Here is a 16,730-nt window from a genome sequence, read left to right on the forward strand (position 1 = left end):
GTCCTCTTGGTCCCATATACATACAAGAGTCAACAAGAGCCTAACATTTACTTGACGGTCTGCTGCAATTGATTCATAGCACGTGAAACGTCAGCGAAATTCAGTCCTTTACAGATGGCAGGGGTGTCGTTTGTACAGAGGTCGCTGATGGGCACGGGTCAATGCCGCAGTCGTGGGCGGAACCTAATGTCATATGACGTATGAAAGCCTCTATCCAGGATGGAAAAACAGTTAACATTACGAGTCAATGACAAGTGCCACAAATATTTAAGTGACAACAAAATGTATTTGAAGAAAAGTTTCGGCAGGTCTTGAAACAGCTATTTCCTAAATATGGTTGAAATTTGTCCACGCCTTTTAGAATAATCGCGAAAAATTAGGGTCTCAAGGCGTCTGGCGTTAACAGTAGGTACTTTAGATGGACAATTGTTGTTGATAATGACCGTTTGTTGCCATCTCCCCGTTCGCGAACCCTTAAGTTATGCTCCCTCATTCAGGCTCTTAGGCGGGCAATAAAGCATGAGGGATGTGGGTTCCGCATTCTCCAGCAATATTTGTCAACAGTTGGTGAATTATATGTTAAAACAAACTAGCATATACGGCGGTTTAGTGTACTTTATGTCCGTCTGATGTGCCCGTCGTTGCGTTTTCGCAACGCTGATGGCGCCCGGTGTGCCCTTCGTTGCGATTTCGCAACGCACGTTTTTTACGTTTTTCTCGAAAAACTTTTGCTGCCGGCAAAAATTATTTTCGATTCCATGCAAGGCCCTGGTAGAAGCGTAACATATCTTGATTTCATCGATTTTCATGATGGTCAATATTCCTGGGCATAAATGGGATAATTTTCCCGCAAACAAGTCATTAGGTGCAGACCCTCGGTATTGCACGCCTACTCGGGCGAGGGGCCAGGCGGTAGCCTGATCTGATAAGTGGATGCAATCCACCAGCCCGAGATTAATGGCCAGGTTACCTATATAATAAACAATTTCCAAGCCACAAAACGGAGGCCCATTATGCCGCTCACATGAAACTTAACCCTATTAGTGGCGGGGGGGGGGGGGGTTATCCACCCCTCAGGTTTTTCGGGAATATCTCCGAAACCGCTGAAGCTACGATGCTGAAATTTTCTGACTTTTCCTAAAACTAAATTGGGCACATTCCCTGAAAATTTCAAGTTTATAACTTTACCAGGGGCGGCTCCAGAGCACTGGAAATTGGGGGGTCCTATTCGTGAAGCGAGTCATTTGGGCGAAGATCACGATGCTGCACCAGTTTTACGAACAGTGAATGAAAGGTATCATGTGATAACATAAACAGTTATTGTGCATCCTCTTTTGACACGTTTTTGCTATAATAGGCGGATCCAGGCGTCCAAAAAGGGGGGTTATGTTTTACCTCCCAACATAGGTGCCCTGACACCGCCTATGCATGACCAATACAATTGTAGTCGTTCTCTCATAAGAAAATTGTAACATAACAAGACCATTACCACCCTTTTTAGAAACAGTACCAACAAAAACCTTATTTACTTTACTTTTTGTGTACCCCCAATCTCAATGATCTGTATCCGCCTATGATTTTTGAAAATGCATATTTTTAGGATCCATGTGAATTCCTGGTTCATTCTCTATCGATTGGCAAAAGTTGCGTTAAGATTGGTTCAGAAACCTGGCCGTGATAAACAGTCTAAAATGTATCTGCAATTTGCCCGTTTTTACCCCCTCTAACCCCCCCCCCTATTGACATTTTTTAATTTTTATTTTTTTAGAAATGTAGATCACGTTGAGCGAAATCGAATGCCGTTTGAATTTTGAAAATCGGCCCGTTAGATCTCGAGATATCAAGGGGGGTCGTAAACAGCCCCCCCCCCTGCCACTAATAGGGGTAGCCAGGAGCCTGCCACTAATAGGGTTAACCCGCGCGGGGCTGGGGGGGTAAATTTTACCCCCCCTCGCGAATTTTTGCGATATCTCAAAAACGGCGGCGCGCAGCGCCGCCAAACTTTCAGTACCTTTTCTTACATCAAGTTGACACGTTCCCTGAAAATTTGAGCGAAATCCGTCGGAAATTTTTTGAGAAATTGACGTTTTAGTGACGTCATGTTCGCCATTTTCGCCTCAAAAACGGCAAAAGTTCAAACGCCGCTAACATCTTCATTTTTAAAGGAATCAAGACGTAACAAAAAAGGTTATACGTGATTTTACTTTGTCTATCAAATGGCCATCTCGGTTTTTTGAAAATTTTGGATTTTGGCCTAAATTTTTTCAAAAAACTGACTTTTTTGGGAAAATTATTATAAAATCCAAAATTTTGAGTCTATCGAAAAAACCGGAATATATGTCAGAGAAGTGGTCTATACGCACCTACATACCAAATTTTAGAAGAATCGGTTCAAAAATGTGGGAGTTATTCAAAATTTTATGACGTCACGACACACAATTTTTTTGAAAAATGACTTTTTTGGAAGTTCTAGACCTCGTACGGAAACAAAAATAGCACCATTCGATTCGCCGTGAAAAACTGCATCAGATAAACACCTTTTTAGGCCTTAACAACCAACTTCAAAATTTGACCTCACTTGACCTGACCTTGACCTGACCTCGACCTGAAACTCATCCAGAGGTGGTCCATATCACTTATTGAGTGTGCCTATTGAATTCTATGAGTAAAATGACCCATAAAACATGTGTCGCACATGCCCTTTTCTATATTTTGTTTTTTGGTGACCTGACCTGACCTGACCTGACCTTGACCTTGACCTCTGAATGATATTGTATGCAACGAATATTGTCTTGGTAGCCTAAGAACACGTTTTGGGCGATCAGTCTCAGTCCATGACTCCATTCTTCGGCAACTACGGTGCAAGGCCGATACTGTAGAAACTTGCAATTTGTACCCTTGACCTGACCTTGACCTTGACCTCAAACTTTAAATTAAGTACATGTTTTTAGTAGTTCGTGATGAGAGCTTTCGATTGGCGTTTGAATTTTCCAAATCGGACCATTAGTTCGGGAGATAACAGGGGGGTAAAATTTACCCCCCCCCCAGCCCCGCGCGTTCGGCTGGAGACCCCAGCCCCGCGCGGGTTAATCCATCGAAGGTGGCACATAGCCAAGCAATGCTCTGGCTAAAAAGATAGAAATGAGCTGATGTTTCTACCCAGACAGTAGAGCAATGCGCATATTCCTGAGCCTGCGGGGAATTTATAAAACTCACCCAGGCGCGGGCGCCAGATAGGCCTCCTTGGCTGCCTCGATCAATGGATACGGCCGGCCCGAACAGCGGCCGCGGAAGTCATCATTATCAATCGACCAGAACATGATTCCTCCGAGGTGGTTATCGCGGACATATTCGGCCTGTAACGAGTGAAACGGAAAGCATGAAGTTGATATACACGGATAGCTGCTAGGTCTGACAAGACAATGCAGCATGGAGACAGGTACTTTGTTAGCAAGACAGCGTGGTGACAGCATCGCCGGTAATCGAGATGAAAATAAGTTGAAAATGGATACTCTATTCAAAACAAATGATGCGGCTACCTGAGATAAAAGTTAAATTGTTAAACTGAAATTAAATGCGTCTTAAATAGACAGGGACGACAAAGTCTCTTTTCAGCATAGTGAATCGGGCATACTCACCTTCGTTTGGACGGCAGTTTCGTCGTCATACCCCACCCACTGCTGCCCTTTGGTGGCGTAAGGTCCCATAGCGTCCGGATGGGGTCGGTAGACACTCCACTCGTCCACAGCAACGTGCTCACAGATCTGACGGTAGCAAGAACGAGAACAGGTCAGCAGAGGAAGGCGGAGCGTTAGAGAGGAACCGGAAAACGGACGAAGAGTCAGCAATGAAATGGGACCGGAAGCAGAGAAACGATGAACGGTCAATACTACAGTAGATAGGTCACAGAGACGCATTCCACGTAACATAGCGACTACTGCACACCATCTACCATGCAAAACCGTTCTCTGCAGTCGACTCCCAGTTTCCGAACGCGCCGCATACCTCGTAGAAGCTGAGGTAGCCGTCTTCGTTGGTGTGTTTGCCCTTGGTGCCGGCCCCGCTGGCGGCAGCCTGCAGGCCGTTGAAGCGCTCGTCGATCAGGGTGAAGGACCTGCCGTACGTGGGGATACCGACCACGAGCTTCCTGCGCTCGGCGCCCAGCTTCAGGTAGAAGCGCACCGTGTAGTCCTGTGGAACAGATGTCCGAGAACTTCATAAAACAGCTAAGGAAGGGTGGAAAAGAATCGGTCTGTGTGGATAATCCTGTTGGACAGGAACCAGGATCAAGAGACTAACATAACCAGGACTAGATGTCCTGCGAGACTGACGGCACGGAAGGTGATTTAGAAGGTCGAAAAAGGCAGAAAAAGTACGTTTGATGTGTATCATATTTTTTGTCGAAGTGGGTTCCCAAAACACGCTTGAATTTCTTGAATAAAATACGACAGAAAGGTTTTAAGAAATGTTATGAAGACTGCCTGATGCAGTGAGACATTGCTTTAAAAAAAAGTTGCCTATTTTAGCAGTGGTGAAGTAACGTTTCACTTTCATGGTCCGTGCCTAAAATGGCTTCAGATTAGCTTCGTCATTCCATTGGCACCTGTCACCGTCGGTCGGATGTTACCGACAATCCGATTACTCGAGAGCGCTGCGGGTTCGTCTCCATTGCACAGCTAAGCCAGGGGCATGAAGTTCCAAGGAGTCACTGTACGACCGAGGGCTTATCGTCTGTCTGCGTTTGTATACACTTTATGTTTAGAGATTTCATGAAAAACAGGTAGAAATGATAAAGCTGGTTGCCAGCGCTTCAATGTACCCGGTTCGCAGAATTCCAGGATTTTAGTGATTAGTATTATGACCGAATCGGGAAACGTAATATGGCAGAAAACCGCTTAAAAATCGGGTCCATTGTAGGCATGCCTACCGTCCGCGAAGATAAAACTACTGAAATATGAAGCACACCTTTGCTTCCATTTGATCGGCAAGATGGATAATATAATTGAGATCAACCCTGTAATAGAACATACTCATTATTTACAAACTATCATTCACGATCTCAATTTTTCTCCATCAACCACCGAGAAAGATCAGCATCACTGATGGAACTCATGTCATACCACAAAACCTATAGGTCATGATCATACCCGCAGATATGATAACACCCCGAGGTCACCGGGGTGTGTCACGCTGCGACCTCGCTCCCGCCACTCACCACATTCAGTTCAACACTGGGGCCGGGCCCGAATGAGCCGAAGGTATCCGGTGCCGGCAGCAGGGGCGCGTGGTGGTCGGTCAGGGGCTCCGTGACTGCGTGGTAGTCGTAGGCGAGGATGTTGAAGAAATCCACAGCTCTGCGGGAAGAGAGAAGTTATCAGTTAGATTGGGGAACCTAGCCACAGGAGAGATCTATTAACGACGAAGATTGGTGGGAAGGCACTGCAAAAACGCACGCGTGAATACGAGAGCTGCCATAGCAACAACCAAGGTAGAATGTATGTAAATAATCCCCTAGTCGAAGAAATAATAAATGATTCATTTTTAGAATGTCTCATTCCAAACGCAGCTCGATAACCTGTTCTATCGGATACCCTTCGAGCGTTTTTCAACGCATATGCCACGATTCGAGGTCGAACGTAATCGCCACTGAAATCAATCAAACGCGGCGCATTCCTGCGACAAAGCTGTCAATAACTGATCCCAACTGGAAACGGGGCCTGCCACCGAACGACTTGTGGTGAATATGCAATGATTTTCCAGGGTCAATTGCTGGGGTTTTTCAGAGAAGCCAGGTAACCTGTTGTGATGATGCATGGGGTAGCGGGGATGTATTTGAAATATGCAGCGTCAATGCGAACTGGTCCGTATTAATGATGTTACTGGGACTCAGTCAATCAATCAATCAACTGTTGCTATGCACGCGGGAACTTGATTGAAACTCATTGCAATGCACGCAAGCTCTGCAGACCATACATTTCATATTTTCCATGTCTATTACGCATATCAGTTGATTCGTCTCTACTTCAGCTCAGTCGCGTTTTCATAGTGATCTTTCATAGACGTCCTCTCCATCGCTCGGCCGTCTAAACACTCACGCATTCAGTCTCGGTACGTTGAATCCTTTCTCGATGGTTTTGGTTCCGGCCGGGACTGCCACGGTGAGCAGCAGGGCAGGTCGGTTGGTCAGCACCGACTCGGCGTCAAAGGCCGCCCTCAGCTCCTGCAGGGCGCGAGAAAAGGGGGGTCAAAGGTCACTTGACAGCGCAGGTCACAGATCGCTTCACATAGGTCACAAGTGAAAAGACATTGTGTTGGGCGCTTGGAAGCTGAACTGCGAATATGATAAGTGAGAGGCTTCTGATCGCTAATCGCCTCTCGCTTACCTCACAGTTACGTTTTTCTTACTGATTTCAAAGTCACTGCTCATGACCTTATCAATTGCTAATTCCCTGATAACTGACCTTACAGTTTCTTATCATTGCCCGTCACTGACAGTCGCTGATCATTGCCCCTTTAAATCGCTGATCACTGTCCCGATCAGTCGCTGACACCTGTCCTGATCAATCGCCGATCACTGCTCTTATCAGTCACTGATCACTGTCCCGATCAATCACCGATCACTGACCTCGCAGAGCGTGGCGTAGTTGTCCTTGTCTTCGTAGGTGCTGCCGGCCCGGGAGCCCGGGTACTCCCAGTCCAGATCCAGGCCGTCAAAGTTGTACTGACGCAGGTAGCGTATCACGCTCAGAATAAACCTGAGGAAAAGCGATACCGTAGTAAGTAGGCATGGGGGTTGAAAGAATTATGCCTGTACACTTGTATGCAGGGGTGGAGAATTAGGGGTTTTGGGGGTGCTCGAGCACCCCCTGAAATTCAAATGTCACCATATAATAGTGTTCCAGTGGTTGCTTAAATTACGTCTGAGACACAAACTGCTTTGCGTAAGGCGCGAGAAGAGTGATGCCTTTGGGAAAGCGTAGCTAAATGTGCTTTTCTACGCCAGAATTCGACGCTCCCATTGGCGAGGTGCTGGAAAAGCACCCCCAGGGATTATGACAATTCTCCGCTCCTGCTTGTATGTGTACGTAAATATGGTAAGAAATGTGACCTGTATGATTTATGATTTAGATTATGAAGGCGTAGTTATTATAAATAAATTAGTTGAATGTCCAGTGGAAGGTATTTCTGAAAAAAAGTCATATACCTAGTTTCCGTAAGGATATCCAATTGATAGTGCTCAATTATGTGTTTTCATATGCACGGAAGGATGCATAATTCCTAACAACAGTATCAGATTCAGCCCATATTTCACTTTCTTCTAGCATTAATCGTCCCGTCTCCTGCCATCGACCTACTCACGACATGGGTTTTACCGGAGCAACGATCTGCAGTCACATTTCCCTAGATATTTCCACCATTCTACCCATCGCCTCCGCTTATCCTATACCATCTCTGTCTACACACGCCGTCTATTGTCCTCACGGCAGTCCCCCGCCCACCTAACCTCAGGAACGGCCTTGACGTCACGCACTGCACTCCCCCTCTGAGGTGACCGGTCCATTGGCTGCACGGTCACGGGCCGGTCACGACACGGTCACGGTAGTCACGGCTCGGCACGGCTCCGTACTCGGTGACCCACACATGCGGCGAGGCTACTCTGGCCGGTAGAGACTTGTAGTGGACGGGCCCGCACACGGCTGGATATTGTCGGGGCAGATTTACTGATGCTTGCAGGAGATATAATGCTGGTGTGGTTGTGTGCAAGAAAGTTTTTACGTAACAGCGTGCAATGTGCAATGTGCATGGCATGTGGCTACGATACTCCTTCTTTATACTGCATTGCCGATATGATACCTAACCGAAGGAAATAACACAAATGATTTGGTCTGTAGAAGTTCAGTGGAAGTGCTGACGCTTCAATGTCACCACGTCGTTTGTCACTATCACTTCCATTATTTTCCGAGGATAATTCTGGATTCGTTATTAACTCATTCCTCCAGTCATGGTTGTGTCAGAATTCAGTTTTTCTATCAGCTTCAATGCGTTGTTGATCAGAAACCAGCTTCCGTACAGCCCAATAGTTCAGAGTAACTACTACTCCCTCTTCTCCAGCCCCGACTCTCAGCTAGTCATGCAGGAAGTTGTCCCCCTCCGAAGTCCCTCCCCACACGAATACGTGGGGCCTATACATAGCTCCGTCAGCGGCAGCACTCGTCCGTATGATCTCTAACGAACCAGCCTGGCCCACTGGAGCCGCTGCAGCTGTGGTGCATCTCTCTCCCACGTCTCGAGGTAGCCCGAGGTCACACCTCCCTCGATGTAACCTCCCTCGCACAATTAAACACTGCCTGTGAGAACTTTATGCTTCCGGTGCGGCTTACAGTTCTTCCTCGAATGGTTAAGTATTTTTGTCAGTTTTAATCTCAGCTAATTCAAGATGATGGATAAGATTACTAAGACATAGTTGCATTCCATTGTGACTGATGTTCGTTGGAAAGGATAAATGAACTATCCTTGACGATTATTGTTGTCCTGAGAGATGCACTTCATGTAATTAACGCTGCTCCCACCGTTGGCCGTGGGTTTATTTGCAGATGAGGCGTAGAGCATTGCACCAGATTACTTCCTCATTATTCCTAACGGTCCTTCCAGTCCCGTATACCGGGATTGCTCCAGCTTGGCTGTGTTCTTGCGGCTGTTAGAGACCGGGTTAATTCCAGTCCAACTTCCATTGTTCATCTCTGCAGGGCCGGGTGCCAGCTAGCTCTACACCGGATATTGCTGCCTAAGGAGCACGCAACCCGCGCACCACGAAGCCGAGAGAGCAATTAAAAAACGGTGGGCCGGCGACGCGTCCTTGAAGAGGCAGTGGGGCGGGACGTCACCGCCTTACCGAGCGGCGCGGCGGCCCGTCCCTGGCACCGCGGCTGGGACTCCCCGGAGAGCTGGTCACTGTTGCCAGTGGACTGTCCTGGTGCGGCCTCTTGGGAGTGGGTAATGGCGTGACGACAGCTAATTTGGTCTGGAACTTGCATTATAGTGGTCGATATGCGGTTAGGTTTATCCAGTTCCTGGTGTTTCGAAATATAAGTGTTGTGAAATATACATGCTTCAATTTGTTGCAAATGCAAAACAAAAGTCGAAACAAATATATCTTTTGTTTGTCACTGAATGGATAACGATAAGAGCTATATGACTAAGCATCCGACGTGTCATGAGATGAGCAAATTCCTGCGGGGTTAAATCTGGCGGCTGTCGTAGCGACAACTCTGGAATTTTCAGTCATCTCGGCGCATTAGCGAGGATGACACTAATAATACCACAGCTTCAAGGTAGTGTAGCCTGATGTCGACTGGGCAAGAGTCCCAGTCCAGAGAGGTGGCGAGCAGCCCTAAGATGTTTTTAATTTTAAAACGTTACCGTAATGTTCCAGAAGTTACATTTATAACTGTTCTAGCGGCGCCGATCCCCTGCAGACACTCACGTTTTTCTGTACTCTGGCTCGGCCACGAGCTCGGAGAAGCGCCCTGATCCTTCATTCCAACCTCCGAGAGCCAACAGCGTCCTGAGACCTCGATTGTACTGTTTCAGGCCGTTGAAACGAGCGTAGCCACCTGGGAAAATGCACCACGAACATGGTCACAAAATACATCGTCGTACTTGCGCAGTTTGATCAAAAACAGCATTGGCTACACTCATTCGGTCGATAGGATGGTAAGTGTATCCATACACGTTTATGACACGACATGACAATCATCAATCATGCCAGGTCTCGGCATCATTTAAGAACTGTAGTTATCATAAGCCATGCACTTCGGAGTCGATCGATCGTTGTGTATTCGTTGTTGTGTTGTGAATAAAAAAACGGTAAAATATTTACGGTGTTGCAACAATGAAGCATGCTTCAAGCCTGTGGTATCCAAGGATGAACGTGCTTACTTTTGCAAGTGTTATGTTTATATGAATATCCTGAATGGCTGTGATGCCCAAAGCAACTGCATGTTTTGATGATATATCCACGGACATGTTGTTTTTGCTGCGTGCTCAACATTCTCGATTCACAGCACAAATTAGACAAACACCAAACACCTTTGCTCAGTCATTTTCATTCCAGAGCTCATCAAAACATCTCCACAGCAACACGTCACTCCATTATGCTATCGATCAAGCCCTAATAGAGGATGACCGCTCCATAACGTTCCGCAAGCATTCCGCAGCTTGTTTTCGCTTCTCCATCTGCGACGCACGGAACAGACCGTTTCTGTTCTCCCTCCGAACCAACCAGCCTCCTCTGCCATCCCGACCTCAACCTGCGTGCCGCATCATCTGTTTATGTGGTGGCCCGCTCGTTTTTGTGCCTCCTCCGCAGGGGCGCCTGACTAACCGACTAACAAGGACCAGCCCACAGCGGCCGCTTACGGAGGGGGCGACCGCTCCGTAAGCCGGGGGGGGGGGACGGCCAACGCCCACTGTGCGGCCCCACAGCACAAGGTCCTCCCTGAGATGGCTGGGTCGGCCACGCCTCCGCTCCAGCCCCTCCCCGCCACCTCCGTCTCCAAAGCAGCAGCCCATTTGCTCGTAGTGCGGTGGGTATGTCTTGGCATACAATGGGTTACTTTGTTTAGAGCGCGCAGTTTCAATAAAGCGGACACTGAATGGTGAAAAAACCACCTTGTTGCACCTTATTGCATCACGAATCGGCACGTCAGCGTTTTAAAATCGGCCTGTCATTGAATATCAGCAGCGCCACGTCTTTACTGGTTACATGGCACAGTGGCGGCGGAAGGTAATTTTGAATGGGGGTGCAAAGTTTTCTCAAGGGGCCCCTCTGGAAGCTTTGCCCCCCCCCCCTTTCAATTTTTTTTAGTGATTTTTATTGATTTATAAAAAAACGAAAATTTTGGAAAACTATCCCCATACACACAAGTTCTGTAAAAGGCTTGAAAATGTAGTGTTCCTACCTATCTCAAATAATGAAAGCATAAAGAAGCAAATGCAGCTAGTTTTTTATCGGCTAATCTTTTAGTCTAGCCACCATCCGCAGCGTCTCAAACCACTTTTCTGGATCCGCAGTGGACCATTGAGGGCCCTACGAGACCGTTCCAAGAAGACCGTGTTTAGAAGCCCCTTGGAAGCCAACCACAAAGAGACTCCTCCAGAGACCTACATGACTCCCCAGACTGAATGAGCCCTCCGATCAGAGTCGGTCCCTTGAAAGTTGCTGAAAGGTTTCAGAAGGTAGTATAGGCTCGAAAGTCTTTTGAGGGCTCTCAGAAACCGGCATCGGACCCCAAAAAAAGCCTGTATGGAGGCCCTCCAAAGCCGGGATGGAGGCCACAGGAGCCGATGTTTAGCCTAAAGAGCCGGTATGGAGGACTGAATAGAGGAAAGGGGTCTCAGCGGGGCCTTCAGGGGCAAGCGTTTGAGCCCCAAAAGTATGTGTGGGGTCTTAGAGGCAGGTAGACCCCTGGGGTATGCACGGGGTCCCAGGAGCTCGCGTGTGAGCCCTAATATTCGGCTGGCGGTTACTAGAACCAGCATGGGGATTCTTAGAAGTCGTTTAAACCCACATTTCATGGGTCATGAGTCCCAAGGGTCGATGTAGGGGCCATAAAAGCCGGTGTAGGGCCCATAGCCCCATAAGTTCCGACATTGAGACTTTCAGAGGCCGGCGACAGGGCACCAAGAGCAGATAAAGTGCCTCAACAAGCCGACATGGGGCCTGAGAATCAGTGTGGAATTCCAGGAGCCTGCGTGAGCTCTCGGAGACCTTCGTATTTCGTAAGGTCCACAAAGGTCGTTGGATCCTCTGAATCTGAATTCTGCGGGGCCCTCAGAGGCCAGCATGTCTCCTGGCACCTGCCTGCGTTGAGTTGAGACCCTCCGAGGCCGTCGTAGGGTTCTTCAGAGGCAACCGTTGGCCCTTGAAGCCTTCGTTAGGCCCTAGAAGCCGTCAAGAGGGCCCTCAGAGGTCAGCATGGCCCCTGGAGTCTACCTGCGTCGAGGCCCTCAGAGACCGTCGTGAGGCCCTCAGACGCCAGTGTGGGCCTTTGGAGCTTGCGTTGGGTCTTAGAGACCATCGTGAGGGCCCAGAGAGGTCGTCAGGGCTCTCAGCCCCTCAGGGACCGTCCTGGGGGCCTCAGAAGTTGTGAGGGCCCTTAGAAGCCTTCGAGAGGATGATCAGAGGTCGTCATGAGGGTCCTTGGCCATATTGAGGGTCTTCATGGGCCCTCAGATACATTTGCAGGGCTCTCAGAGGCCTTTGTAAGACCGCTAGAGGCCATCGTTGTTAGGGCCCTCAATAGACCGTTGCAGAGCCCTCAGATGCCAGCATAGCCCCTGGAGCCTGGTTGTGTTGGGGCCCTCAGAGGCACTCGCTGGGCCGTCTGAAGCCAAATGGGCCCTCAGACTTGAGTTGGGTCTAGGGCCGTCACGAGGGCCCTCAGAGACCGTCGTAGAGGCCCTCAGAGGCCAGTGGGGCCCCTGGAGTCCTGTCGGACACTCAGCGGTCGCCATGAGGGCCCTTAGTGGTCGTTATAGGGCCCCAGGGGACAGAGTTCGTCGTGAGAGCCCTCAGAGATCATCGTAAGGGCCATCAGAGGCCGTCATAGGGGCCCTCCAGAGGCCAGCGTGGCCCCTGGAGTCTCCTTGGGGCCCTGGAGTCTCTGTGGGACACTCAGCTGTCGTCATGAGGGCTCTTAGTAGCCGTTGTAGGGCCCCAGGGGACAAAGCCCTCAGGTGGGAGCCCTCAGAGATCGTCATAAAAGGGCCCCCTCTGAGGCCGTCGTGGGGGCCCTCAGATGCCGCGTGGAGCACCAAACGCGGCTCGGGACACTTCTAGCCGGTGTGGGGGCCCCAAAGACTAGCATGGGGCACTCCTGACCATAATTGGACATCCCGGATGATTCCACATCAGTGTTCGTTTCCCGATCACTGGTTTTCAGGAGAAAATGTATTGGATGGTGCGACGGGCCCCTTGTACGGATTTTGGGGGTGCAAAAAGATATGTTTGCAGCCCCATGTTTTTCGATGGGGGTGCAGCTGCACCCCCTGCAACCCCTATTCCGCCGCCACTGAGTCATGGCATTGGCCTTGAGATACCATTCATTAACGCTGAATATCTCAAGTTCACTTTCATACAGTTGCCTTAGATCTCGTCAAAGGCATTGAAAACAGTGCGTAAGCACCTGCTGACCACACTATACGATCTGGACCGCCGGCGTCGGATCGCCCTGCGGCCAAGACACGCCCTGTGACCACCGTGACCGCCAAGGCTACTGGTGCGGTACCGACGTACCGCACAGAGGCGCGGCGAGGCTGTGAGATACGAGAGGACCTGGCGACACCGTCGGGCGGGGCAGGGAACGTTCTCACGCACTGGTCAGGGCGGCGAGGTTCGGGGCGAACACCGGCCCCGGGCAGTGAGTGATGCCATGCTGCACGGAATCCCGTGAGCGGTGGTTGAAATATGCTCTCACGGGGCGTGGGTTGACTGGAGGCGTGTCGAACTGTGCTGTGGTGGTCGTGAAACGGTGGCTCATTGCGGGCTTTATGGACAATTTATTGCCAGTCTAACGATGACAAGTCATTCACTCCTTAGCGTAGTGCAAGTGACTGGCATATCCTTTTCTCCGCTTTGGCTCGAAATTGATCTGTTCAGTATTTCCAGTGTTATCGAAGCAAAAACTGGCACATTTTTAGACGATTTTTCCAAGCCATCGGTTATCCTCGTATGAAGCGGCTCAGAAACGTTAGACTCCATGAATAACTAAAGAAGAGGACAGTAATCGCTTCTTTAGCTGCAAGAAGTGGATTTTTTTCTGTGAAGCAGCTAGATGATTGTGTAACAGAACAAATAAATTTATGAAATAATGAATGAATGAGTGAATGAATGAATGAATGAATGAATGAATGAATGAACTATTGCATCGCACCTTCGAATCCCTTGAATTTTCTTTTTGTTTAGCGCTTTTGCCCATGCCGTGTAGGTAAAAGTTTCATGCTTAGTATAAAAATGGCGTAAATCGTTTCATACTACCGGCGGTCATACTACCGCTGTATGACCGAAACTCACCTTTCTCAATATCCTGATACTTGTCGGACGGCTCCAGCTCAAAGTCATCATTGAACGTGCCGAAGGCGTAGATGAGATGGGTGCAGAGGTGGGGGTTGATGTTGGCGGGCTGGTATTTGGCCAGACCCTGTCTGTAGACTGACCAGTTTGTGTAGTAACATACCACTCGCTTACGAGTTCTCTTGACAGCGGCATCTGCAAACGGACGGAGTAAGAGACAGCAAATCAGTGATTGAACACCAGAGAATCACGGCATGCAAGTGCACAAGTGCGAAACCAGACTAAGGTTTATCTAAGCATTGCGTCTATCCAAAAACTAAGCACAGCACTGTCTAAGCGTTTGTTTAAATACGAGCGCCGAGGCTTAGAGTAAGTGGCCTAGCCGCGAGCTATGCTGGATAGAGGACAACTTGTGCTCAAGCTAGTGCGGCTCGACCTGACCCAAAGGCAGGGCGGGGCAGCGACCAGTGGTCACCTGTTACCACAGGTCGCACTAAACTGTCACCGCAGCCGTCACCCGCTCCCAGGACACGTGAGAACTACACAGTGCACACGCAACCAAACGGACCACTGCTGTGCTGGACCACTGCTGCAGAGAAAAGCGAGTTTCGTGCAAAGAAATTACATGATGCGGACAAATTTACCACTTCAGTGCATTAGCAAGACTTTTGCCTGGTAAGTTTGAGAGTGCATAGCGATAATCAGCTCTCCCGTGATTTAGCTTTCAACTCAATTAGCTTACAGTCCCAGTGGTAGCATTCTAGTAAGTGTTGTTAGTAACTGAAGGAAGGTGATGAAGTATCATTAGTTAAATGCTTACCTGCTAATGCTGCTAATATCAGGATGGCCAATGCTGTCCAGCAGATCCGCACCTGAGAAAAAAGAGAAAAGTGTCAGCCGTGTGGAATCAGGCATAAACAGAAATTATCCACATTTTCATGCAACACTGCATTCGAGTCTGATCAACGAACACCGCATATACTTGCTCACAAATGACTGCTTCAGGAAATGCCCAATCAGCGATTACAAATGCCTTTTTTGTGTGTAGATTGTAGGGCTTAGCATGTATCCTGCCCTAGCTAGCTGGTCGCCCATAATAAGCGGTGTTGCTGAGGGCTCGGGCTTAGTTTGTAGGCCCTTACCACTGGTCACCGACAGGATTTTACGCTCAGGGCCAGTGAGACAATCAATTAGGCGGTTATGCTAATCGCCACGCTGCTGAATGCCAGGGTCCTGTATTACAGCGGTGATTGCGGCCAGCGTGCTGGTCTGCCCGACTGGCCTAATCTCCTTACATTGGTCTCAGAGGCATTCCTTCGGTCAGGGCATGTGCACGATTTCACCGCTGTCGCTATGAAGGTGCACACAAATACGCAGTGAGCAAAGAACGCTAAATCTATGGACATTGTTGGTAATTCCATGATATAGCGACGACATGATACGCCTATCGAAAAATATGCCAGAGAAAATCGCTTTAGACGTCACGGAAAGACCCCTTGTCCAACCAAGGGCACTTCCTTATCCATTGTGTGTTCAGAGATTTAATCAATTTTATATAACCAATAAAATCAATTTGGCTTTAGAAATCGTGGAATGAACAGCTGAAGGTTGGAACTAAAAATGCTTTTGTGAAACGGGTTTAGGCTAACTTTTCGTTAGCCTAAACCCGATTTTCAATTTATTTTAATTTACCCTAACTTTTTGGATAGCATAAATTAAAACTAGTGTATTTTGATAGGAACAGCCCAGATCCGAGTTTATACTAACTTTGGAGCATGTTAGCCTAAACCAGATTTACCCTAACCTGGCCAATTAAACGATTCTGCTAGTTCATATTTTATCCACCAGAGTTTGCTTCGTACTCAAAGGCCTTCCTCGTCCAGTAAAAGATCTGGCAGCGATGTGCTACGCCGATTTGGAAGCACGACTGAGATACAATTTCGGCGCAGCTGTTTGCACGCCGGAATATCTTTGAGCGTTATTGTTGTTGCACGTGCAGTTTCAAGGATGGTGGTCGTTGTGTGCCTACAACAGGTAAGCTAAATATTGTTCTCCCTAATATATGATAGATCAGGTTAAGTAAACAGCCAGAAGAACTCCACCCACCCATATTGTTGTCACTTGTCTCCTTGTTTTGTTTTGTTTTACACTGAAAAAAATCGGGGAACCCCATTTCTTACAATCTGACACCACATACTCCAAAATACTCCTAAATTAGGCTCCGTTTTCATGATTTTAGGATGTCATGGGTGTTGTGACACCCGACACGGGAGCCCCATTACCTTTTGACGCCGCAAAAATGTACATGACCCCCTTGGGAGAGGTTCGGCTAGCGAACTCCCCAAAAATTGCAGGCCAAAAAATTGGAGTGTCGCTGAGACACCCCCGTTGAAACCCCTCTGGGGTGTCATTATCCTGGAGTGACACCCCGTGTTTTCAGCTTCAAATCCTACCGATAGATGGCGCAAACTAAAGTTGGTAAAATCGGGACCTGTTTTTCACGAATGGCTGGTGCATGTTTGGAGCTAAGGCAAAAGCGTGCATAGCGTAGAGTGGCCAACTATATCATGATGATATCTAGACTGATTACCGTGTCATACGTTGGTCGTGCACACTACAGGGCGCCGCAAGGCCGCGAACGGAAAGAGTAACTCCT

The 16,730-nt window shown here is 48.5% G+C and overlaps 1 protein-coding gene across 1 annotated transcript in view; it reads right to left on the reverse strand.

Annotated features, from left to right (window-relative positions):
* The window catches only part of LOC122392338, an 88,510-nt gene that overhangs the window by 29,312 nt on the left and 42,468 nt on the right, over positions 1-16,730 (reverse strand). The window contains exons 2-10 of the mRNA XM_043387097.1: positions 14,895-14,946; positions 14,075-14,269; positions 9,485-9,614; positions 6,626-6,755; positions 6,096-6,220; positions 5,216-5,354; positions 4,006-4,191; positions 3,639-3,764; positions 3,217-3,356 (exon numbers count right to left, since the gene is read on the reverse strand). Of these exons, the coding sequence (XP_043243032.1) occupies positions 3,217-3,356; positions 3,639-3,764; positions 4,006-4,191; positions 5,216-5,354; positions 6,096-6,220; positions 6,626-6,755; positions 9,485-9,614; positions 14,075-14,269; positions 14,895-14,946 (1,223 nt within the window). The remainder of the gene's footprint in view (positions 1-3,216; positions 3,357-3,638; positions 3,765-4,005; positions 4,192-5,215; positions 5,355-6,095; positions 6,221-6,625; positions 6,756-9,484; positions 9,615-14,074; positions 14,270-14,894; positions 14,947-16,730) is intronic.

The sequence above is a fragment of the Amphibalanus amphitrite genome, unplaced genomic scaffold (assembly GCF_019059575.1).
Source record: "Amphibalanus amphitrite isolate SeventyFive unplaced genomic scaffold, NRLGWU_Aamphi_draft 000482F_arrow, whole genome shotgun sequence".
NCBI classification, from domain to species: Eukaryota; Metazoa; Arthropoda; class Thecostraca; order Balanomorpha; family Balanidae; genus Amphibalanus; species Amphibalanus amphitrite.